This window comes from Ranitomeya imitator, chromosome 1, assembly GCF_032444005.1.
Source record: "Ranitomeya imitator isolate aRanImi1 chromosome 1, aRanImi1.pri, whole genome shotgun sequence".
Taxonomy (NCBI): Eukaryota; Metazoa; Chordata; class Amphibia; order Anura; family Dendrobatidae; genus Ranitomeya; species Ranitomeya imitator.
This window is the reverse complement of record NC_091282.1, coordinates 1,002,311,434-1,002,335,796: the sequence shown is the minus strand read 5'-3', so window position 1 is coordinate 1,002,335,796 and position 24,363 is coordinate 1,002,311,434. Positions and strand designations below refer to the sequence as shown.

General features: G+C 39.3%; 1 protein-coding gene across 2 annotated transcripts in view; it reads right to left on the bottom strand.

The window, feature by feature from the left end:
• Positions 1-12,942: 12,942 nt before the first annotated feature.
• The window catches only part of PCDH10 (protocadherin 10), an 86,425-nt gene continuing 75,004 nt past the window's right edge, over positions 12,943-24,363 (bottom strand). For both annotated transcript variants that reach the window (XM_069743952.1, XM_069743953.1), the window contains one exon: positions 12,943-14,454. In XM_069743952.1, the coding sequence (XP_069600053.1) occupies positions 14,435-14,454 (20 nt within the window). In that variant the 3' untranslated portion in view covers positions 12,943-14,434. The remainder of the gene's footprint in view (positions 14,455-24,363) is intronic.

The following is a 24,363-nucleotide window of genomic DNA, read 5'->3' as shown; positions in this document are numbered from 1 at the left end:
TAGAGGGACGTAGATCTGGGGATTTGTTGTGATGGAGTGTGGGCTGAACTGGATGGACAGATGTCATTTTTCGGCCTTATTAACTATGTTACTATGTTACCATTTGTAAAATGTTATTTTATATTGCTAGCATTTTAGGTTTAAAAATGTAGCAGCAATTTTTCATTTTTTCAAGGAAATTTACAAAAAATTTTTTTAGGGACTTATCCATGTTTGAAGAGACTTTAGGGGTCTCATATATTGGGAAATCCTTAAACGTAACACCATTTTAAAAACAGCACCCCCTGACGTATTGAAAACTGCAGTCAGGTAGTTTATTTACCCTTCAGGTGCTTTACAGAAATTAATGCAAAGTGGTATGACAGAAATGAAAATGTGTATTTTTACCACCTAAATGCCGCTAACTTCTGAACAGATTACTACAGCCGTCAAAATCTAAGGCCACTATTTGGTCGTGAATTGCCATGGCAAACATCAGGACCACACAATCATGATCTGAGGGCACCAACTGGGATAAAGAAGAAGCCTCCACACTCTGTTAACCATTTATATGATGTAGTCACTATTGACAGCAGCATCTAAGGGGTTAAACAGATATGGACGGTGCCAACACTGATCGTGGCTGATACAGCACGTTGTCAGCTATAGTGTGCAGTCGACATCTGCTGGATTGTCACCTGTATGGGAAGGCTATTCTCTTACATCTCAGTTCAGTAAAAAGACATATTGGCTGTCATTAAGGGGTTAACAGTCGCAAAAATAAAGCATACAAAGAACATTGTGCCTACTGTGAAACATGGAGGAAGCATGGTTGTTTTGGGACTGCTTTGTGATATCTGGCATATAGAATCTTGAATCTATACAGGGTACAATGACATCTCATGACTATTATGGCATTCTGGAGCAGAATGTGATGCCTAGTGTTAAGCTTAGTCTGAGCCACAGGTCATGTGTCTTCTAACAGAATAATGACCCAAAACACACAGCTAAAACAATCAAGAATGCCTAGAGCAAAGCATTGGACTATTCGGAAGTGACCTTGTATGAGCCCTGATCTAAATCTAACATAACATCTGTGGAAGGAGCTGAAATGTGCAATCTGAAAAACACACCCTTCACAATGGAGACAGCTGGAACAGTTTACTCATGAGGAGTGGACTAAAATACCTGTGGACAGGTGCAGAAGTCTCATTAAAAGTTACATAATTAGTTTGTTTGCACTGATTGCCCTAAAAGATTGTGCAATAATACAGTAAGTTAAGGGAACCACCATTTTGTCACGGCCAGTATCATTAGGTTGTTTTTTTAATTTTTCTGTTGAACCACAATTCAGAAGCAATTTCTGATTTTCTTCAGTTGATATTTAGTACATTTATATTGAGTACATTTATATTTCTTTTGTCCGTTTTGAGTCATTTCAGTGGCCATTGTCGGTTTTTCTTACATTACCAGAAGGGTACTAGCAATTTTGTCCATGTTTGTAACTGAAAAATAATCATCATCACATTAGCTGATTCCATATGTAATAGTAACAGATATTTTCATATCTTCACACTAAACATTTTGCTGCTTTTTGGAGATAATAGTTGTCCGAGACCTTTCTCATTTATTCCACGGGGCCGTCAGAAGAATCTAGTGAATGTAGTAAATTTGTATAAGCACATAGATATTTGAATGGGTATACCCATCTACTTCATACCTCTGCTGAGAAAGCTGCCTACAGACATAAGTAACCATGAAACCAGCTAATTCTCTCAAGATCTTAGTTAAATCTTTATAGGATCCAAACTTTTGCATGATGATCTCAATGAAGAATAAATCTAAGTTACTTTTGTTGTGCCAATATCTATCATTCCTCCTAGTAAAAGTTGTGACCGAGTTGTTTGTCCGCATCTTTCCACTTTCATCCACTTGTCCAGCCAATTTTGAAGATAATCCACCATCATGTTAGGCCTGTTGTCAGCTTGTGAGATGTTTTCGATTTTCACCATCTACATGTAAAATTCATGAAGGAATGCATTACATTATATGGCTATTTTTTGCCTGTGAATACTTACTCATGCTGTTTTGATCCAGATTTTGAGTATACATTGTAGCCCAAACCTGTATTTACAATTAAGTTATTTTTTTAATAAAAGTCAATGAAACATTCCCCTATAACCATCACCCTAGCAGTCTGAGCGAACGTACTACAGGCGTTTGACATTTTTCCTAAACCAAGTTGCTGAATGTTTCTTTTTAATAGTACACGTTACTAGAGCCAGATTTCAGGCCTGGAGCCTGAAGAATTATGAATGCAGCTCAGGACCATAGTATAGACTGTATTTTAAGATTATTTCAAGACAAGTATTGAATTGCATTTACAAAGTTATTGGAATTTTCTGGTACATTTATTTCATGTGAAAAGCAGAACAAGCTGGAAAAATAAAGGCTGCAATGAAAAAGGATTAGAAGAACTCTTTAGGTCATATAGACAAGCAATTTTGTTTCAAACATAGGAAAGTAATTGCTGCAGGTAAGGAGTGATAGGATAAGCATCGGAGTGACAAGATTGTTTCCTAAATACTCTGATACTATTTGGGCATGCAAATCATTTTGTGCTCTTCTTCTTGATACATAAGAATGTTTTCTACCATTTAATTCTAGGTTTCAATTTATTCCAATGGAGGCAAATTTAATGGAATTTTTCCTGCAAAATACACGTATCATCTATCCGCAGGCCCAACTGCTGGGACTCCCAACTATTCTTAGAACTGCGAGTCCAAAAGTCTCCAGAAGACAAAACCGCTTTCTCCATCAATCCCATAAAAGTAGGAACAGTTGTGTATTTGCAGGTCCACTTGCATAAAGGACTTAGGGATTTTTATTCTCTGGATCATTGCGTATTCGTATTTATGGAATGGTAGTATGCATTCTCAACCATTAGTTAATTCACAAATTTAGGACAGAGGGAGCTGCCATGTCAGTTTATCTACAGGAGAATCGGGCTCCCGCTCTTGTGATTTCCATATGACATGTATGGTTTGGATGGTCATGGATGGGGCTTGCGCTGTATTTTTGGCTGGTGGCACTTTTTTCATTATTTACTTCAAATATATATATATATATATATATATATATATATTTTACAACTGTCACCCCCCAGTATCAATAAAGTAAGACATATATGGCCAGAAAGAACATGGCAACCCCCCCCCAGAATATGGCTAGAGAAGTTACAATTAAAGGGTAACATGTATCCTTTACCATGACGTTTGTAACAACAAGAAATACTCTGGGTCTGTGCGCACTCAGAAACTGCAATCTACATGTAATCAAAACCGAGAAAGAAGATCTGCGACGCCCACTCCAATGTATTGGGTTGTCAAGCAGTCCGCAAGTGGTTAACAGTGCCCAACATGCAAAGCTAATGCAGGTATTTATGCTTAAAAAACTTGATAGACAAAACAGTTAATAAATCAGATATATTTTATGGTGTTCCAAACATTTACAAAACTATAAAACCTACATTATAATGTAGGATCTAGGTACTGTAATAAAGTGGACAATTCAGAAAGAGAACTAAAAGCAAGGTTTCTAAATGAAGAAGTCATTGTTTTTTTTTCTTTATTGCAAAAGTCTATTTAGTTAATGTCACTAGTTATAGGTAAGAGTATGAAATATCCCGCCAAATAGTTACATGGAACATAGAAAAGCAGGGGAAAAAAAGCTTGAAAACAATAATTAACAAATCTACAGTAACATTTTCAGATGAGGAGAAAGTGATAACTGCACAAGCAGATAAAGCAATAATTATCACGGAAAGTAGAAAAACACAATGCTAACTTTTAGAAAATGTGTGTGTACCATAGGATAGCAAGTTTGTAATTTACCATGACAAATTGAAAATATATATATTTTTTTATCTTTGGTTTCTAAAATTTAGCAGATGTTACTGTTAAGATGCGTTGGGGAATTCTTACTTTATTGAGCTTTGAAGTCATTTTGAACATTGGCACTACAATAAATAATAGCGACTTTAGTGTAAAGAAGTTATCTGGCTGATTCAATCCAATCATAGAGCTAGATTGTATCAAAGAAAATGAGATTTCTTCGGTCAGAATCAATTCTATTACCTAAAACCATGAACTGTATTTGAATCTCAGTTTTGAGGGACGCAATGCCTAAAGAGGTTGTCTAGGTTTGAGATGAAAGTCTGCACAATAGTTTACGGTGTGGGTGGTTATGTGATTTGTATGCTTCTGGCCACATCTCAACTAGACGTGCACGACCTCACTTAATATAATTGAAATGAGTGAGGCCGCGCACTTCTAGTGGGCATGTGACTGTACGTATGCTCTCGCCACTGTCATTGGAGAGTCTATACAGAGTGTGGTGCATGTGCAAAGAGGATTCAGAAGTCTATCGTCACATACAAAGCATTTCATCCCAAACCTGGACATCCTCTTTAATGTCAGGATTTAAAAGGTTATCAAATCAGGCTCCATATTAAAAATAGCACCAATTGTAATATACTTACCTTAATCATTCTGCTCCTGATCCCCACCACTGGTCACACATTTTTGGCTTTTTGCACTCGCTGGCATGATACTCATAACTATGACGCTTTAGATAACCATTGCAAACGTTTAACCTTATATAAACCATTACTTTGGCTAGTCAATAGCTACTATAGACACTAGACATGGACTTGACACTAGATATCGTGTCAGTAGGTACAGAGGGCACAAAGGAGTGAAAAGGATGCCCAAGTATTTGCACGTGTTTTTTTGTCAATTCTAAGCCTAATTGATAAAACCTAAGTCTAATTTCTGGTCATTAGAAAGACAACTGCTTTAAAGCTTTAAAAGAGGTTAAAATAAATTAAAAGTTCGGTTAAAGTTAAAGTTGCAAATTACGGATACAGATAAAGTTTTAATTTATTAATATGGTTACCTACTGCATTTTATACAGTCAAATAAAAAGAGCACAATATTTAACATTGTACTGTTTTAGCAGCTTACAATAAAAATACTTCCTTCTTTTGTATCTACTTCATAGGAATCAATATGAAAGTTGTAAGAACGTTATAGATGAAATAAAAAGAAAATGTAACACACACAATAAACATACCACAACTGGCTAGTACCTAAGTAAATACCTTAAGACACATACAGAGAAAGCTCCTTGGTCTGATTTGTTACATCGTGAATGATCGCTAACACAGTGATCTGGACTACAATAGAGGACAAAGGCCACATAAATGTGTTTAATCACACAATATAAAACCTGGATGGTAAGAGGAAGAAGTTGTGTTATTATTTTATTAATTACCCATAATATATTGGCATTATGTGCAAATATACATATATTGTACGAAAGAAAGACGTCTAAGCTAAATGATATAGTTGTATACGTATTTTTTTTGTAATACACAAATGTATATTACTCGTTATACAATCTTTTTTTTTTTACGCTTTTTTTTTTCAGTAAAAAAATAATTATTAGAGAAGACAATGTAATTTTCAAAGACATAATTGTTTTCACAGGACAGACACAATCACTCCAAAGATGTGGCTCTTTTGGTTACACTTACTGTATTTTGTAAATCTGTTTCAGGGTGAATTTGACCACTATAGTACACGAGCATAATGACACAATGGGGTATGAGCTAATGTCATAGTGTGTGATTCTTAAAGTATGGTACATCCTGTATTCACATGTTCATTTACAGAGTACGTTGGGAGCACTTCCTCGAAGAACATGCCAATGTGCGCTGTAGACTGGCCTTTTGGCACATATTTGGCCAGTAAATGCGTTTACTACTCTATTGAAAAGTATACTATGATTTTTCTAATGTCACTGTATAGGCATGTAGTTGTTTTCGTCTGGGGAAAATTTTGGAGGAACATTTTCAATGGTTTCATTGTTTAATCCATAAATGTAAACCTGTGGTGTCTCTTTCAAGGCATAAACTTAATTTATAATCTTTATTAATGTTTCACCATCATTTTCTAAGGGTTAAGTTTAGGGATGAGTGGACCCGTGGAAGTTTGGGGTCTGGCAACCAACCGAACTTTTAGTCCAACGTTCATTTCAGAACTGTACTCGAACTTGAACCTGAACCCAAACACTATTCAAATCAATGGGGACTTGAATTTTTTGAGCTGAAAAATTCTCTCTTTACTTCCCCCAGAATTCCGAACATTAGAATGGTCTTCCGGTAGATTTCCGTGTTCGGATTTTAGCACCAGTGTCCGGTATGAACCCCGAACTTTTATGTTTGGGTTTGCTCATCTCTAGTTAAGGCATTAACTGAAATGGTGGTAGGCTGTTCCTGAGCGCCACGAACCCTGCAGAATAGCAAGACCATATAAAAAGGAAGGTAGTATTTGTTCTCTGCTCATCACATTATCCCAACATGTCCCACAGAGGTTTGGCCTTTTTATATTTAAGGTTCACATAAAACCTGAATATTTTTCATAAAAAGTGTAAATATACAAGTCTTCAAATTATGGAAGTAGAAGAGCTCAGTTTCTAAAAATTATGGACACCATTGGGCCTTTTTGTACTTAAATACAAGCATTTTTGGTAAGTAATAGTAAGTAATAATTTTTGAAATTGTATGCTACATATATAAGGTGTAAAGTAACTTTACGAGCCTTAAAATTACAGATGTAGTAGAGCTTTTTTTTAAAGGATACTCACACCTTTAGGGCCATTTATTTTGATTAATAATCACTTTGCAACTGGGTTTTAATAAAAGGCACTGCTTGCCCTTTACAACCTATGTGGTAACATACAGTACAGACCAAAAGTTTGGACACACCTTCTCATTTAAAGACTTTTCTGTATTTTCATGACTATGAAAATTACACATTCACACTGAAGGCATCAAAACTATGAATTAACACATGTGAAATTATATACTTAACAAAAAAGTGTGAAACAACTGAAAATATGTCTTATATTCTAGGTTCTTCAAAGTAGCCACCTTTTGCTTTGATGACTGCTTTGCACACTCTTGGCATTCTCTTGATGAGCTTCAAGAGGTAGTCACTGGAAATGGTCTTCCAACAATCTTGAAGGAGTTCCCAGAGATGCTTAGCACTTGTTGGCCCTTTTGCCTTCACTCTGCAATCCAGCTCACCCCAAACCATCTCGATTGGGTTCAGGTCTGGTGACTGTGGAGGCCAGGTCATCTGGCGTAGCACCCCATCACTCGCCTTCTTGGTCAAATAGCCCTTACACAGCCTGGAGGTGTGTTTGGGGTCATTGTCCTGTTGAAAAATAAATGATGGTCCAACTAAACGCAAACCGGATGGAATAGCATGCCGCTGCAAGATACTGTGGTAGTCATGCTGGTTCAGTATGCCTTCAATTTTGAATAAATCCTGAACAGTGTCACTAGCAAAGCACCCCCACACCATCACACCTCCTCCTCCATGCTTCACGGTGGGAACCAGGCATGTAGAGTCGATCCGTTCACCTTTGCTGTGTCGCACAAAGACACGGTGGTTGGAACCAAAAATCTCAAATTTGGACCAAAGCAGATTTCCACTGGTCTAATGTCCATTCCTTGTGTTCTTTTGCCCAAACAACTCTTTTCTGCTTGTTGCCTGTCCTTAGCAGTGGTTTCCTAGCAGCTATTTTAACATGAAGTCCTGCTGCACAAAGTCTCCTCTTAACAGTTGTTGTAGAGATGTGTCTGCTGCTAGAACTCTGTGTGGCATTGACCTGGTCTCTAATCTGAGCTGCTGTTAACCTGCGATTTCTGAGGCTGGTGACTCAGATAAACTTATCCTCAGAAGCAGAGGTGACTCTTGGTCTTCCTTTCCTGGGCCGGTCCTCATGTGAGCCAGTTTCTTTGTTGCGCTTGATGGGTTTTTGCAACTGCACTTGGGGACACTTTCAAAGTTTTCCCAATTTTTCGGACTGACTGACCTTCATTTCTTAAAGGAATGATGGCCACTCATTTTTCTTTACTTAGAATCTGTATTATGGCAAGAAAAAAGCAGCTAACAGTCTATTCAGTAGGACTATCAGCTGTGTATCCAGCAGACTTCTGCTCAACACAACTGATGGTCCCAACCACATTTATTGCAAGGCAATCTTGCCTTGTGCAGGCGTGTACTATGGAGGACAGAGAATGAACTTCAATCCAATATTGCAGCCAGCATGCAGCCAGCGGGTAAGGAAAGGGTGAATCAAACACCCGAAAACTCCGCCCATATGACCCAAAACCAGTCCCGCCAAATTCAGGTGACAAGTTCCCTTTAAACCTGACAGAGCACACTTGTGAAGTGAAAACCATTTCTGGTGACTACCTCTTGAAGCTCATCAAGAGAATGCCAAGAGTGTGCAAAGCAGTCATCAAAGCAAAAGGTGGCTACTTTGAAGAACCTAGAATATAAGACATATTTTCAGTTGATTCACACTTTTTTGTTCAGTATATAATTCTACGTGTTAATTCATAGTTTTGATGCCTTCAGTGTGAATTTACAATTTTCATAGTCATGAAAATACAGAGAAATCTTTAACTGAGAATGTGTGTCCAAACTTTTGGTCTGTACTGCATGTATTGCTGATTGCAGAATAAGTTAATTAAGAATCAGTCAGTCAGTAGGAGCAAACTCACTCTTTGCAGGAAGCTCATTCTGTAGCCAGCGAAAGATAATGCAACAAATGGACTATAAATGGGATACAGTGTAACATTATTAATAAAACCCAATTGCAAAAAAGATATGTTGGCAAAAATACATAGGTTTAAGCAAAAAAATAAATAAATTGCCCCAAAAGATGCCTTTATGTCAAGTTGGTATGTTATCCAGTGCCCCAGCTAAATGGAGCAGAGATAAAGGAAAAGGTAAAGGAAGTACCGAAGACCCCCAGACACAGTGTTCGGCAATCTTCAGTGCTCCCAGTAAGAGGGAAAGGAGTGGTAGTAAGCATCATTGACAATCACTCATTTCAACTGGGGATCTCTCCGACACAAGGTTCTCGGAGTCACAGTGGCTGTCGAACCCACAGTGGATATGGGATAACTTTCAAACTTGAGAATACCCCTTTACATAACAAAACACAATTGCTAGTGTTGGCATATCTGTAGTCTAAGTCTAGAAAGATATGCCTCCTGTATCAGAGAAATGTAGTACTTTTTTACTGAAAATTGGTGGTTATAAAGTTTAAATACCAATGAAAGTGTACTATTAAATTGGCATAATTACATAAAGAATTACATAAACTTTACAGCTGACAAAATGATCAATATATCTACAACCACTATATCTATCATAGAGCACTGTTCACAGGGTTTGTCTCATCATGGAAAGGCCCCTAAATATTAGAACTCATGTAATATGAACAGATGCAGCAAAGATTATTTGTGATATCGCAGCACAAAAAAGTTCAGTTTGATGCTTAATCTGTTACCAGGTTTTTGCTACCTCATCTGAGAACAGCATAGTGTAGAGAAAGACACCCTAATTCTCTGACGTATCACTCAGCTTTTAAAATTTAGCAGCGCAGAAGAGCTAAGAAAACGAACCGCGTGCCACACAAGGCTCTGTAAGTAAATTGTCTATAGACAGTAGACTGCTGATCACGGGAGAGGGCGGAGTTCAACTAACATACACATGTTGCTGTAACTGCTGAAGTTCATACAATGATAATCACCAGGTGATAAAAACTTCACTGTAAGTAAACAACAGCACCCAGCCCGACATGTGACACATCGTTGAATTCAGTGTTTTAACCCCTACCTCATGCTGTCCTCAGATTACATAGCAAAATCCAGCAGATTCCCTTTAAAATAACATTGGTCAATGACTTACGCAATTATGAGTAGTCTTAATTCTCTTAAGGCTACTTTCACACTAGCGTCGGCCCGTCGCAGTGCGTCGGGCCGACGTACCGACGCATCCTGTGACAACGCAGCACAACGGGGCAGCGGATGCATTATTACAACGCATCCGCTGCCCCACTGTGAGTTGCGAGGAGGAGGGGGCGGAGTTCCGGCCACGCATGCGTGGTCGGAAATGGCGTACACAACGCACCAAAAACCGTTACAAGCAACGTTTTTTGGTGCCGACGATCCGCCACAACACGACGCAACCGTCGCACGACAGTTGCAAGGTGTGGCAATGCGTCGCTAATACAAGCCTATGGAGAAAAAACGCATCCTGCAAACAACTTTGCAGGATGCGTTTTTTCTGCAAAACGACGCATTGCAACGTGCGTTATACAACGCTAGTGTGAAAGTAGCGTGAGAAACGTGTGTGACAAGTTATCACGACGTCATTTGTCAAGTTAAACTTTGCTACATGTGTAGTATTACTCAAAGTAACTTAAATAATTCACCACGGAATTCATGGCTCTTACTAAATGTCTATCCACTTTGGCTCATAGAAGGGATCCCGGAGCAAAAGATACCTTTGATTATCTTCAAATGCGCAAACTAAGCATAATAAAATTATTTCTGGGGGATGAGACAACTCTTCTTTTGTGTTCAACCATTCTAGTGATACCTTGCTGATAAAATTAAAGGCTATGGACATTTTACCATTGTTTTCCACTGTTCTATCGCCAGCTAAATTCAAAACAGATCAATATTATATATAATCTTCATTAACCCCTTACCGGCATCGGACGTACTATACCGTCCGATGCCGGCTCCCCTGCTTTGATGCAGGGCTCGGCGGTGAGCCCGCACCAAAGCCGGGACATGTCAGCTGTTTTGAACAGCTGACATGTGCCCGTAATAGGCGCGGGCAGAATCGCGATCTGCCCGCACCTATTAACTAGTTAAATGCCGCTGTCAAACGCAGACAGCGGCATTTAACTACCGATTCCGGCCGGAAATGACGTCATCGCCGACCCCGTCACATGATCGGGGGTCGGCGATGCTTGTGAATGGTAACCATAGAGGTCCTTGAGACCTCTATGGTTACTGATTGCCCGTCGCTGTGAGCGCCACCCTGTGGTCGGCGCTCACAGCACACGTGCAACTCTGCTACATAGCAGCGATCAGCAGATCGCTGCTATGTAGCAGAGCCGATCGTGCTATGCCTGCTTCTAGCCTCTCATGGAGGCTATTGAAGCATGGCAAAAGTAAAAAAAAAAAGTTTAAAAAAATGTGAAAAAAATAAAAAAAAACATAAAAGTTTAAATCACCCCCCTTTCGCCCCAATCAAAATAAATCAATAAAAAAAATATCAAATCTACGCATATTTGGTATCGCCGCGCTCAGAATCGCCCGATCAAATAAAAAAAAGTATTAACCTGATCGCTAAACAGCGTAGCGGGAAAAAAACTCGAAACGCCAGAATTACGTTTTTTTGGTTGCCGTGACATTGCATTAAAATGCAATAACGGGCGATCAAAAGAACGTATCTGCACCAAAATGCTATCATTAAAAACGTCATCTCGGCACGCAAAAAATAAGCCCTCAACCGACCCCAGATGATGAAAAATGGAGACGCTACGAGTATCGGAAAATGGCGCAATTTTTTTTTTTTTTAGCAAAGTTTGGAATTTTTTTTCACCACTTAGATAAAAAATAACCTAGTCATGTTAGGTGTCTATGAACTCGTAATGACCTGGAGAATCATAATGGCAGCTCAGTTTTAGCATTTAGTGAACCTAGCAAAAAAGCCAAACAAAAAACCAATGTGGGATTGCACTTTTTTTGCAATTTCACCGCACTTGGAATTTTTTTCCCGTTTTCTAGTACACGACATGCTAAAACCAATGATGTCGTTCAAAAGTACAACTCGTCCCGCAAAAAATAAGCCCTCACATGGCCAAATTGACGGAAAAATAAAAAAGTTATGGCTCTGGGAAGGAGGGGAGCGAAAAACGAACACGGAAAAACTAAAAATCCCCCGGTCATGAAGGGGTTAAAAATGTCCTACTAATTTTCTGCTGTAGAGTCTGTGCTGCTCCTTCACATAGCTGGATATGCTGGTGTTAGTAAAATAGATCAGACATTGCAGGCTATACCTTATTAAAGTACAGTTATGGAACATATCTGGCAGTCTAAAAGAGAATGGGTGCCAATCATATAGATAATGTATTGGTATAAAGAAAATGCACACTGCAGAGAATGGGATCACATAATCCTCATCCTCAAGGTGTCCATACATATTAAGTAGCTGGTGACTGAACAATCTCAGCTGGCTCTCCCATACACAGGAGAGCTCATTTGGCCGAGCGCGGCTATGTTTCCTGCCTGCAGCATATTTCTGGGAAAACAATGCGACTGGCATTCGGAAATCGAACACGCCTGAGCAACATCTCCAGATGACTGGCATCCCCATACACATTAGATTGTTGGTCCGAACCCATCGATATTGGCGGGTTTGGCTGATATTAGTTTAATGAGTATGGGGGGGGGGCAGTTAAGAGTAGATTATAGGTGTTATAAGGGGCAATTTCGTATAGGAATGATTGTGTGCAGATTTACGAAAACTAGTGAAGGCAGCAACATCTGAGATAAAAAGAAAACACCAGCAGCATCTATAGGTATTACTGAAACTGGAAGAAGTTTGAAAAAGTGAATATCAGGATAGTTTCACGATGAATGAATAAAAACTGCAGCCTGAAAGGTAGTACAACATTTGTTTTTTAACTCAAGGTAGCAAATAACGGATGTAAAAATAATTTTCCATGTCAAAGGTGTCCATAGCCTTTAATAATGGAATGAAGCAGGTATTATCCATTGGCTGGATGACCTGAAGCAATGATAGATCATTTCATTGATCGGGTAGCATGGCGGAGTCCCTCTGGTAGCCCTAGCCATTAGTGAAATACAGTATATACAATAGCACTCCAAACCATTTGGGAATACAATCAAACTATTGCTTTTGTAAACATGTTCCACATGACATATAGTCAATAACAACACATAGTGGAATAAAATATATTGACAAAGAATTACAACAAACACACTGGAATGTGAAAAAATTAAAGAAAAATAATAACATTTTAATATTTCGATGAGATTTGATTTTTTTTTTTTTTTGACATGGACGAAAAAGTTGAAATTTAAAATGATTGTCCTTATGAGCCACTCGTTTTCTTTAATAAAACATATTACTCTTCATATACATAGATATATTACAATTTGATCATGAAAAAAAAAAATATTATCATAGACACAGATAATATTGAAGTGTTTAATAATAACGTGAAATGGTCCTAAAGTCGAAATCTGGCTGTGTAAAAAATGAATTGGAAAAACACTATGTTTCATGATTTGTCTATTAAAAAACATTTTCTAGGCAAGATTAGAAGATATATATATATTTTTTTTTCAAGTTTCCACAAAACTATGCTAGAGAAAGATACGTGTAAGTTATATGATTTGGGGGGCTAATCTTTCAAAATAGTAATCTTCAGGTACATATTTTACAATTTCAAACTGTACAGAATATCCAGTGTTGTTTTTGACAAGATTTACAGATCAGTTCCCTTTTTTCTTTGTTTTTTTTTGTTATAAAACTTAGCTCAAAATTAAAATCCACAGGATAAAATAAGGAAGATCAAAATATGCCATAGTAGGTCATAGTGCTCAATCTTGAAAGCTGCATCTTTGGTATTTAAAGTTCCGTACAAATCTGATGTAGCTTATAGCTTCTTTTAACAGGGTGAACAGGAATTGGTCCGGATCTATCATTATGAAATGCTATTTAATAATTATATATCAACAATAAATAATTTAGGACCTGAATTAGCTTTACATTTTTATACCTTGTGGGCTGTATGAATCCATTTATAAATCAATTAAATTGTACCACTTTTTCAGAAAATTATATAATATATATATATATATACTTTATATTTATTTAGAAGCTTTGAAATAGTACAGTAAACACTTTGCAACACGGTGTATAAACTACAGAATGTCCTTGATATTCCATGGGTCTGCGGATAAACAATATTTTTTTTCTTTCTTTTTCTTTTATGACCCACAGGTGAAAAATAACATGATCACAATCTCTCTTGTAAAGTTTGGATAATTCGGGTAACACTTCAGCACACACAAAAAAAAAATAATAATAATATAAAACAGTCAAGTTTAAAACAGTGATATTGCATTTATAATGCATGTTCTATCGGTACGATTGGCTTCTTGTGGTGTTTAGAAACATCTAAAGGGCTCAGTGACGTTTTTTGGAGAAAGAAAGATATATAGTGCTGTAAACAGGCACACACTGATAAGTGAGGCAAGGGCGGTCGCCTCTGCAGTTTCAACAGTTCTTCTTCACATTTCAACTCATTTCTCAGGCCTGCTGAGAGCAGAAAGGTCCTTAGTTTGGCCATGCCTTCAGCAGCAGACTTTTATTCCTTCTTTTATACCAGACTAGATGGCCAGGATAATGAAGTTGAAAAGTTGATGCTTTTGTTGGTCAACTTGTGCAAATCATGCTGCTTCGGGTAAGTCCTGTAGATCTGACTAGCATATCCTTTTCCGTGCTGAGGATGAAAAAAATAAAGAAATTAGATTAGAATTCCAATGAAACATTAACAGAAATAATAGTTGTGTGGTCCAGAATTACACATGCAGCAAGTTCGTTCTATAGACCCTATGGTAAAACGTCCTGTGTTTTGGAGGATTCAAAATGTCTTGTCTCCCTTTCAAAAACTCCTGGTCGTAGGTGCAGTAACTTGGGTCCATCGATGAGTTGGACTGGGAGTCTGAGTTGGTCTAACCTAGTGCCTGATATTTGGAGCAGCTCTGATGTCATGTTGACAGCTCGGTGGCCAATCAGTGAGCTTAGCGGCTCTGCTCATGTAGACAGATTGCCCTACCCAGAACCGCTAAGCTCACTCGATTGGCTGCAGTCAATGTTAGTCACTGGAGGCAGCAATGGAGTAATACCGGCACAGCCTCCCTTATGTGCTGTACAAAAATTACCAATACTGATCATCCACTCACAGAGTCGCCTACAGACAAGCTTTAATTGTGCTACTACAATCATCAGTGGTCTAACCACAGAGGAACCAACAGGTGTATACTACCTCTCCCTGCAACAACAAGATGACCGCAGCATTTGGATGTATTGGGGGCACTCTTTTTTCTTTTTATAGCAAACTACACCCAGGAACGGGATTTTCTGTAAAGTCTGTCTGTAAAGGGGACAACCCCTTTAAAGGGAATCTGTCACCCCCAAAATGGAAGATGAGCTAAGTCCACCGGCATCAGCGGCTTATCGACAGCATTCTGGAATGCTGTAGATAAGCCCCCGAAGTATCCTGACAGATGAGAAAAAGAAGTTAGATTATACTCACCTGGGCGGTCCGATCCGATGGGCGTCGCGGTCCAGGGCCTCCCATCTTCATAGGATGACATCCTCATCTTGTCTTTACGCTGCAGCTCCGGTGCAGGCGTACTTTGTCTGCCCTGTTGAGGGCAGAGCAAAGTACTACAGTGCGCAGGTGCCCGGCCACTCTGACCTTTCCCGGCGCCTGTGCACTGCAGTACTTTGCTCTGCCCTCAACAGGGCAGACCAAGTACGCCTGTGCCGGAGCTGCAGCGTGAAAACAAGAAGACGTCATCGTAAGAAGATGGGAGGCCCCAGACCGGACCGCTCATCGGACTGGACCGCCCATCGGACCGGACTGCAGCGGGACCGCCCATGGGTGAGTATAATCTAACCTCTTTTTCTCATCTTTCAAGATACATCAGGGGCTTATCTACAGCATTACAGAATGCTGTAGATAAGCCCCTGATGCCGGTGGGCTTAGCTCATCTTCCATTTTGGGGTGACAGGTTCCCTTTAAGTGTTGCTTTGGGACATTGTGTATAATCATTAAGAATGTGGTCATTCATATGGATGGTAATTTAGATCAATGCAAAGTCCTTATGGCAAGAGCAAAATCAAAGTTCATTGAGAAAAATTGCTTAAAACGGTGTAAACATCATTTTTAATCAAGTCAACGTGCAAATGTATTCAGAAGTTTTAAAACCAAAATACCCACATCTGCACATTTATTAAATGGTTTAGAAAAGCTGATTCTAGAAGTGGATTAAGGGATTTTAATGCTGAGCATGGATTAGAGAATTGGCATACATATGCATACGTACCAATATGTTGAATGAAATTAATATTTTTAAGAAGGCTCAGGGGGGTTTTGGCCCCATCCCCCAATAAGTGTTTTGATCATAGTTCATTAGTTTAGTTGGAAATAGAGTAAATTTGGGGAGTGAATATTTCCTTAGGGAATCCGTGGTAAATAATTTTAATATAGTTTTCAAATGCTGATCGATTCTCACTATGTAGAAAATATTCAACATACAAAACACATGTGAAAAGTAAAAATAAAATAGTGTCCGTACTTTCTCAATGATAGGTAATACATCGAGTAAATAGGTAAAAGCCCAAGCTGGTCTTTTTCTATTCAGATACTTCCGAGATATATTAGTTTTTTACGTATGCACTGATCACTACTGGCAGCAGTAATACATAATTTCCAAAATGTCTGGAACACAAAAAGGCTGAGTTACAAAAAAGGAGCTGCAGAAGGTGCTTTCTCGCAGATTTCGGAGACTTTCAAGAAAACTGCAGATGAGGCTAATAAATGTTTTGCAAATGCCGAGCCTATAAGCTTTTAACAGATACTCCATCATCTACAATACGGACTCACTCGCACACCTCTATTTGTTGGCCACGCACATAGACACCACACTCACTGGATGTCATCCTTGTTGTATCTGTATGCTTTCCGTTTAAATCATGGACGTGTGAATAAGGCCTAAGTGTACACTTCTATACAGAGCCAAAGTAGGTATCTGCTCCTTCTACTCTGCCCACGTAGATGTAAATGTCCCTGTAGTTCTGGCAGAATGACCTTTATAATAATGATCTACCAGATCCAAGATGAATAGTGTTATACATCCCTAACTCCCACATATGGGAATGCTGAATTGTACCTATGGAAGGAAAGAAAAAAGTACACCTACATAGCGAGACATTATGATTATCACTCAATGAGGCCTCCTGGAATAGTATTGCCACCTAATACAACATTAATGAGAATTATATGATTGACTTGTAATTATTATTATTATTGAGAAGACCTCAGGCTTGCTATTGAAATCATACTCTACTCTGCAAACTTGTTCAGATAGTTCTGCGCTCCTGCCTCCGGAGCTGCACACTTCTCAGAGGTCTTTTGAGTTTGAGTGATTGGCCTAAAAATGTAAAACATAAGGCAAAAGTTTAGTGACTCTAGGACTGTCTGATCCTTTTGCTCTACTAAGGCTAGGTTCACATTGCGTTCAGTGTCTCCGTTAAACGGACGTTATACCGCGGCATAACGCAGTGTAACGTAGTCAGTTAACGCCGCCATTGAATGCAAGGTCGGACGTATCGCTAGCGCACTCCCACAATGGGCGTGCTCTAGCGATGTGCCGTCATTGAGTGACGGACCCGAGACGCGGGCTGCAGCGTTTCCGGGTCCGTCACTGCTAGCGCAGATGGAGCTAGCAGATGCTCCATCTGCGCTAGCGCTGTGCCAAAGTCAGCACTTGCGTTAGCGCAGTCCGTTTAACGTATGCATTGAACGGACTGCACTAACGCAATGTGAACCGAGAAAATCTGTCACCAGAGTTACCTGCGGTGACATACTGTCCTCTTCCCACTGAAAACACATGAATGGATGTTGATCCTGGCAACTAGTCTGATTATTGTTGGGATGGATTATTTTCTTCAATATGGGGCAATTAACATCTGGGTTTTTTATCTTCTGATATATCAAAATGTTAGGTTATAAGTTGAATTCTATGAACTTGTATCTTCTTTCCAATATAAAACTATGATTGGCCAATCAGAGTATTTGTGTATCTGGGGTATAGGGAGAGATGGCTGTTTGTCCAACAGAAGAGGTTAGGCTTCTCAAATGTTATCTACTGGTGCCCCAACAGACTGACTAAGAAAAGGCCCATCAAGTAGTAGAAAAGACAGCGCCTCAAACGGTGAAAAAAAATAACATTTTATTCCGCCTCCTGTGGCAACGTTTCGATCCAACAGATCTTTCTCAAGCACTTGTGCTTGAGAAAGATCTGATGGATCAAAATGTTGCCACAGGAGGCAGAATAAAATGTGATTTTTTTTTCACCAACGTTTGAGACGCTGTCTTTTCTACTACTTGGTATGGACTTTCTTCCCGGATGAACTCCCTGGGCGTCATAAATAGTGTCCTGTAGGACCCTGGCTATATGAGGTGCGGTTTAACTTATAATTTTTGATTGACTATTTAAAAAAAGGCCTATGTCTCACGAGACGGATCAAGAATATGTCTACACCTTACCTAACCTGTAGTGAAAATCCACTCAAATGAAAAATATCCCTCCATGTTCCTTTTTTATCTCCTGAACATAGTACAATATTAACACAGGTAAAAAAAATAAGTCAATTATGCCACAAAACTAAAGATGTTTGTAACTTCAGAAAGGACTTTGAAGAATATGATCACTTGTATAAAAATGATGTCCCATGCTGACCCTCTCCAACAGCTGGGGGAGCCTCACTGGTTAGGCTATCTTCACAGTTCGAGAAGCACTGATCTAAGGTGTATGGGGAAAGTAAGTGCTGCTATAGATCTAATAAAATCTGCATATTTTTTTTTATCAATACAAGAGCTGAACAATATGATAACAATCGTTATGTTACAATAATTGGTCAGTGTAAATGAGCCTTCCTAGCTGTTTCTGAGCTGTTTTTTTCTCTACTAATACATTTTTTGGCTTCTTTGCTGATAGATTTAGTCATGGACTAACCAGGGGCTTATTTATTTTTCAGTAAGCATTCTTCATTCTATTTCCCAAGTTCAACAAAAATGAGTGTGCCATATCTAATTAAATAAGGTGAATGACAGGGGGATTTAGAAATACAATTTGGTGTGCTTTAGCCTTAGTGTTGCAGATTACGGATAATCCATGTGTAGCTTTCTTGAAACAGTTAAAATGCGAGCTCATTTTTTCTTTTTCTACATTGCCTCCATGGTGTTCCAGAAATGAAGCCTATTGTATTATGTGGGAAGTGAGAAATCGCCGCTGCTTACATTTTTTGTTTTCAACATTTATTTTCCTCTAAATAGTTTTATGCATGTGTCGGGAAATCCATTTTGCGTTAAAATGTGTGAAATAGATGAAGACTCCATGCTGCCTAAGCCATCAAATTCATGTTGTGACAGAACCGGGGAACTTTCATAGCAATAATCCGTTTAAAAATCCTGACTTTAATGTGCAATAATGTCTACGACCACTGCATAGAAGCGGGATGGAAACAAATTCCCTTAGATAACCAAGCTTCAAAGGGAGCGGAAAATCTATGTGCCCTTCTAACCACAACACAAATTTAATCCCGGCATGGCACATTAGTACGGATTTCCTTACATGGAAATGAAATGTACGCCCTTGCTAATAAAATCTTAGGTATTACACTGGCCGCTTTTTTAGAACAGAACGAACGCCTACAACTATATATATCTATAGATATCATATAATGATAAAGTCTATCTTTATGTAATAACACAGAAAAAAAAATATGTATAACACATGGGTAATAATTTAGAAATAATCCAAAATGATATTTGAAAAAAAATGCTGAACATGCAATGAAGCCATAGATATGATTCTTACTTTCTAGTATACTTTCTTATATTTTTAAGTTTGTCTCATGCTTCTATTAAAGTTTACGAAGGATAACTGGAGACTGTTACGGGCCACCATTTAATGTTTAATCTGGGGCATCCCGAAATAATCAAGATTGATACTATAGTAGGCAGCCCAGTCTACAAACGGGGATATTGCTGCTGTATAGGATTCTTATGACTGTACAGTGGTAAGTATTCATGAAGAATACCAGCTCAGACTCAAGGGTGCAAGTAATATAGAGATAGATCATGTAGCTGTTATAGGGTCCCTTAAAAAAAGACTTAACCAGGTTGATGATTCTAGTAATATATTTGGTGGTAAGAAACTGTACGGGATTCACAGAGGTATGGATAAGTAACCAAAAGACTTCAAAGCCAACATCAGGGCAAAAAGGTCTATATAATCTCAGTTTCAGTTTAGCACCAGAAATAGGCTTTGGGGGTGATTCAGCAAGAGTATTCACCAGAAATATGGTTCCAACCACTTTTTGTACACCAGAATTGTTACTCCAGTCTCTGACTGAAGTAGAGTTTCTGATGAGGTGCAGGTCACTGATAACATGCTGGAAACTACATTGTAAAAGGAAGGTGACCACTACGGCTGCTTGGGTTTTATCAGTCTCTACAGTTTAAATCAATAAGTCGGAAATATTTTTAAATTATTGGCATCTATTTGTGGGATCAAAAAAAGCTGGTGATGCAGTCTGATTGTCCATTTACGTGGCCCGACCGGCAGCACGGTGTGATCTTAACAAGCGATGGTTGATAAAATGCCTGTTTACACAGTGAGACCAGAGTAAATGATGAGCACTGAGTGGTCTATACCAGATCACGTAGGCTGTCATAGTTCTCAGCAGTTCCAGTCCTGTTTACACAGGATTATGCACCACTGAGAACAATTACTTTTTCATGAAGTGAAAAAGATAATTTCACAAGATGAACAAGCGTTTTGCCCGTTCATCGAGTGATGAGCAACTTGTTTGTACGGTAAGATAATTGTGAAACAAGCTTTTTTATACTAAGCTCATTGACCATTATCTTGCTCTGTAAATGCCGCTTTACTTATGTTCACAGCTGCATTACGACTTCCGTTTTTCTCTTCTGGTGATGATTACATTGCTGTAATTGATCTGTGGCATGACACTCTGCATTTGTGCCAGGCAGACACCGCTGACTGTAATGCGCTCCTTTGTCTTTCCTGATGAAGCCTCCAATGCAGATGCAAAGAGAACCTAAAAACACTTCTCAACGCTTTTTTTTATTTCAGCACTTGAGCGGTACTACTAATCCATGTAGCAAACCCCTAGTAATATAGATACCAGCTGCCATCTTGAGCTGTTCTCCGAGCTACTCAAGTCCCGATCTGCCATTTTGTGACTGGAATTCAGAGGTTACGGTCACAAGCTTTCAAAGTACGTCCACAAGAGTCTCGTTCTGGCCCTGTTCTAGCTCTCATAGACTTACATTGAAAAGTGACCTCATTATCGCCCAGCACACACTGGATCGATCTGGCAGATCACAACCTGCAGAAAATGACCGGAGCCAAGGAACTTACATTAGTGACAACACTCCTGAGGTAAAATAAAGAAATCCCACTGGAGTGGGGCTTTAAACATATCGAGAAAATAAAATACAGCCCGATTAGCAGCTAAATCCTACACATTGGGGAATTGTCAAATCAGGCAGTGGTAACGAAACTATTGGAATCCAGAAAAAACATGATTCTCACAAATTATCACTGAGTCCAGTTAACATGACAATGTTTATAAATGAATTGCATATAATTATATCTGTGTACCGTCATTTTAGATAATTGTATGGCTAAGTACTAGCAGACAAGTGAAATCTACAACAAAACTGGGTTCACACGATGTGATTCCGCCTCATCTAGACAGATGTCAAGAGAATTATTTACCAGTACACTGCCTCTTATTTATATGCAGAGATATTGTGCTACGAGGAAAATGAAATAAAAAAAATAAATTCTTATTGCAGCTAATTAAAGCGCTATTCCTCGTAATCAGATTTGCTTTCCACTCGCTGCCTACATGCTGCTCTTGTGTAAATCTGTATGCAGGTCCGATAATGATACAGTCATGTCACTTCTTTTAGACTCCAATTTGCTAGAATTAATTTTCTCAGTAAAAGTTATGAAAAATTTAAACGGAGAATTGTTAGCTCGTGATGTCTGATTTTCAGCCCTAAACGATGAGCAAATGTGGTCAGTAACCCAACAATCAATGGTATTATAGGCAAATGTTCGCCAGAAAAATCTCATGACATTTCAATCTGACGTGCTTATAGATACAAGTTGCTTACATGACATATCACGGGCTACATTGGATTAAAAATGCTTGTCTGACAGCAAGAAGTAAAAAAACAATGGCAGATGTATGTAATTGTATGGGCGCACACTTCTATACGTTCAGCGGCACTGCTTGGAAAGATCTCCAAAAGGAACTTGGTGTTAGGCCGGGGTCACACTTGAGAGTGCAATGCGAGAAACCAGCGCGAGTCTCTCGCCACAATACCCGTCACTGCCACCGGCAGTTCGGATCGGAGCGTTCAGCTGCATAGAAATACATGCAGCGGCACACTCAGGTCCGATTGTCAGCGACCAGTGCCGGGTATTGAATGGAGAGACTCACGCAAGTTTCTCGCATTGCACTCGCAAATGTGACCCCGGCCTTAGAAAAACTTCCAAGAAAATATGACGAAAATATGAGATTTGAGTACTGGGAAACCAAATGTAAATTGTAACAAAACAGATCATCCATAAAACTGTGTCATTTATTATTTGTCCAAGTTTATCTTATTTTCATTAATGCTTTATTAAATTAGTACAAATTATGGTATATAATAGAAATAATATAATACAAATATTGGACATTTTAGCCCAAGGATAATAATTTCTCTTTTTACTGGAAAAGTAAACGTTGTCTTTACTCAGAAAACCCTATGGCTGGGTTCACATTACGTTTTAAAAGTCTGTTAAACGGACTGTGTTAGACCGCGGCATAACACGGTGTAACGCAGTCCGTTAACACTGCCATTAAGCTCTACTTCGGGCGCATTGCTAGCGATGTGCCGTCATTGAGTGACGGACCCTAGAACGCGGGCTGCAGCGTTTCCGGGTCAGTCACCGCTAGCACAGATAGAGCATCTGCTAACTCTATCTGCACTAGCGATATGACATGTCGGCACGTGCCATAACGCAGCCCGTTTAACACATGTGTTGAACGGGCTGCTTTAACGCAATGTAAACCTAGCCTAAGTTATTCTAGAAAACTCTACGCTTTTTCAGAGTTGATAGGCCTTTTACAAGAAAAGTTGAAGCTTAGAACTTTTGTTTTCCAGCATAAAAATGGATAATGTTGGAAATGTTACAGGCTGTGTAGCCCAGTTACTAGGGTGTAGACTACATTTCTAAATACGAGCTCGGGTTCATCAAGACCAGTGTTGTTCATAATGATCTTGATGAAGGGGGGTGGCGGAGTCAAACACTCCTGATGAATTAATAGGCACATGCTTCTTGTTGAATCCGGTGTGTATGCAAAGTAGTGTGAGCCTCGCAAAACAAATCTTACTCCAGTCAGGGGCTAGAGTAAGATTTCTGGCATAAAGTACGCAAAAGCTCTTTTTGAATTAGACAATTAAATTAGATGATTTACTGTGGGAGTCACACCTCCGCCCCACCTCAGAGCTGCCTTTTTTGGACTAAATGCCAAACTTTTTGAAATTTTTGAGCAATGCCGCTTTTTAGAGCATTCTGGGTGGAATCGCTTTGATGAATAGAGCCAAAGTATTCAGGGTTAGGTGAAGTTTCTCTGAGTAACCTCATCCCACAGTCATCATTTACTTTATTTACTATAGACAGAACTAAGAAATGTATTATGAACTAAGTAATGTATTAAGAACTAAGTAATGTATTAATAAACACAGTAGATTGTCTGTGAAAGCTAATCTAAAGGTCAATATATTGTATATTTCAGGAAAGTGGCAAAATTGTTATATATATACTCTGTTTCCCCGAAAATAAGACACAGTCTTATATGAATTTTTGCTCCGAAAGTTGCACCATGTCTCATTTTCGTGGGGGGTTGGGGGGGGTCTTATTTTGCAGCCCCAAATATTCCCATCATCCCATTGCAGCCCTCATCATCCCTTTACAGTCCCCAATACAGCACTCCCATCATTCCATTACAGCCATCATTCTACAGTACAGTATTGCAGCCTCCCATCATCCCTGTATCCCACTGCAGCCTCCTATTATCACAGTATCCCACTGCAGCCTCCCATGTGTGTACCGTACACACACACTCACACCCATACACAGACACACACCCTTACACGGACACATACACACACACATACACCCATGCACAGACACACACACACTTTCACTTTCTTACTGGTTTCCTCCGCGGTGCTGCTTTCAGTGCTTTGGTGGTGCAGGAGCCCTGGGCCAATCAGAGCGCAGGAGCCCTGGGCTATGGATGACGTCAGCTGGCCCATGGTTCCTGCGCTGTGAATGACGCAGGGCTCATGGGCCGAGATCGGCATACAGCTCCGAGGCTGTGATTAACTCCTGCGAACCGCGCGGCTGCAGTGGCGGGCACCAGACAGCGGGAGCGAGACACAACTGCATGCTCCATGCACAGAGCAAGGTATGCCTTATTTTCAGGGAATGACGCAGGGCTCATGGGCCGAGATCGGCACACAGCT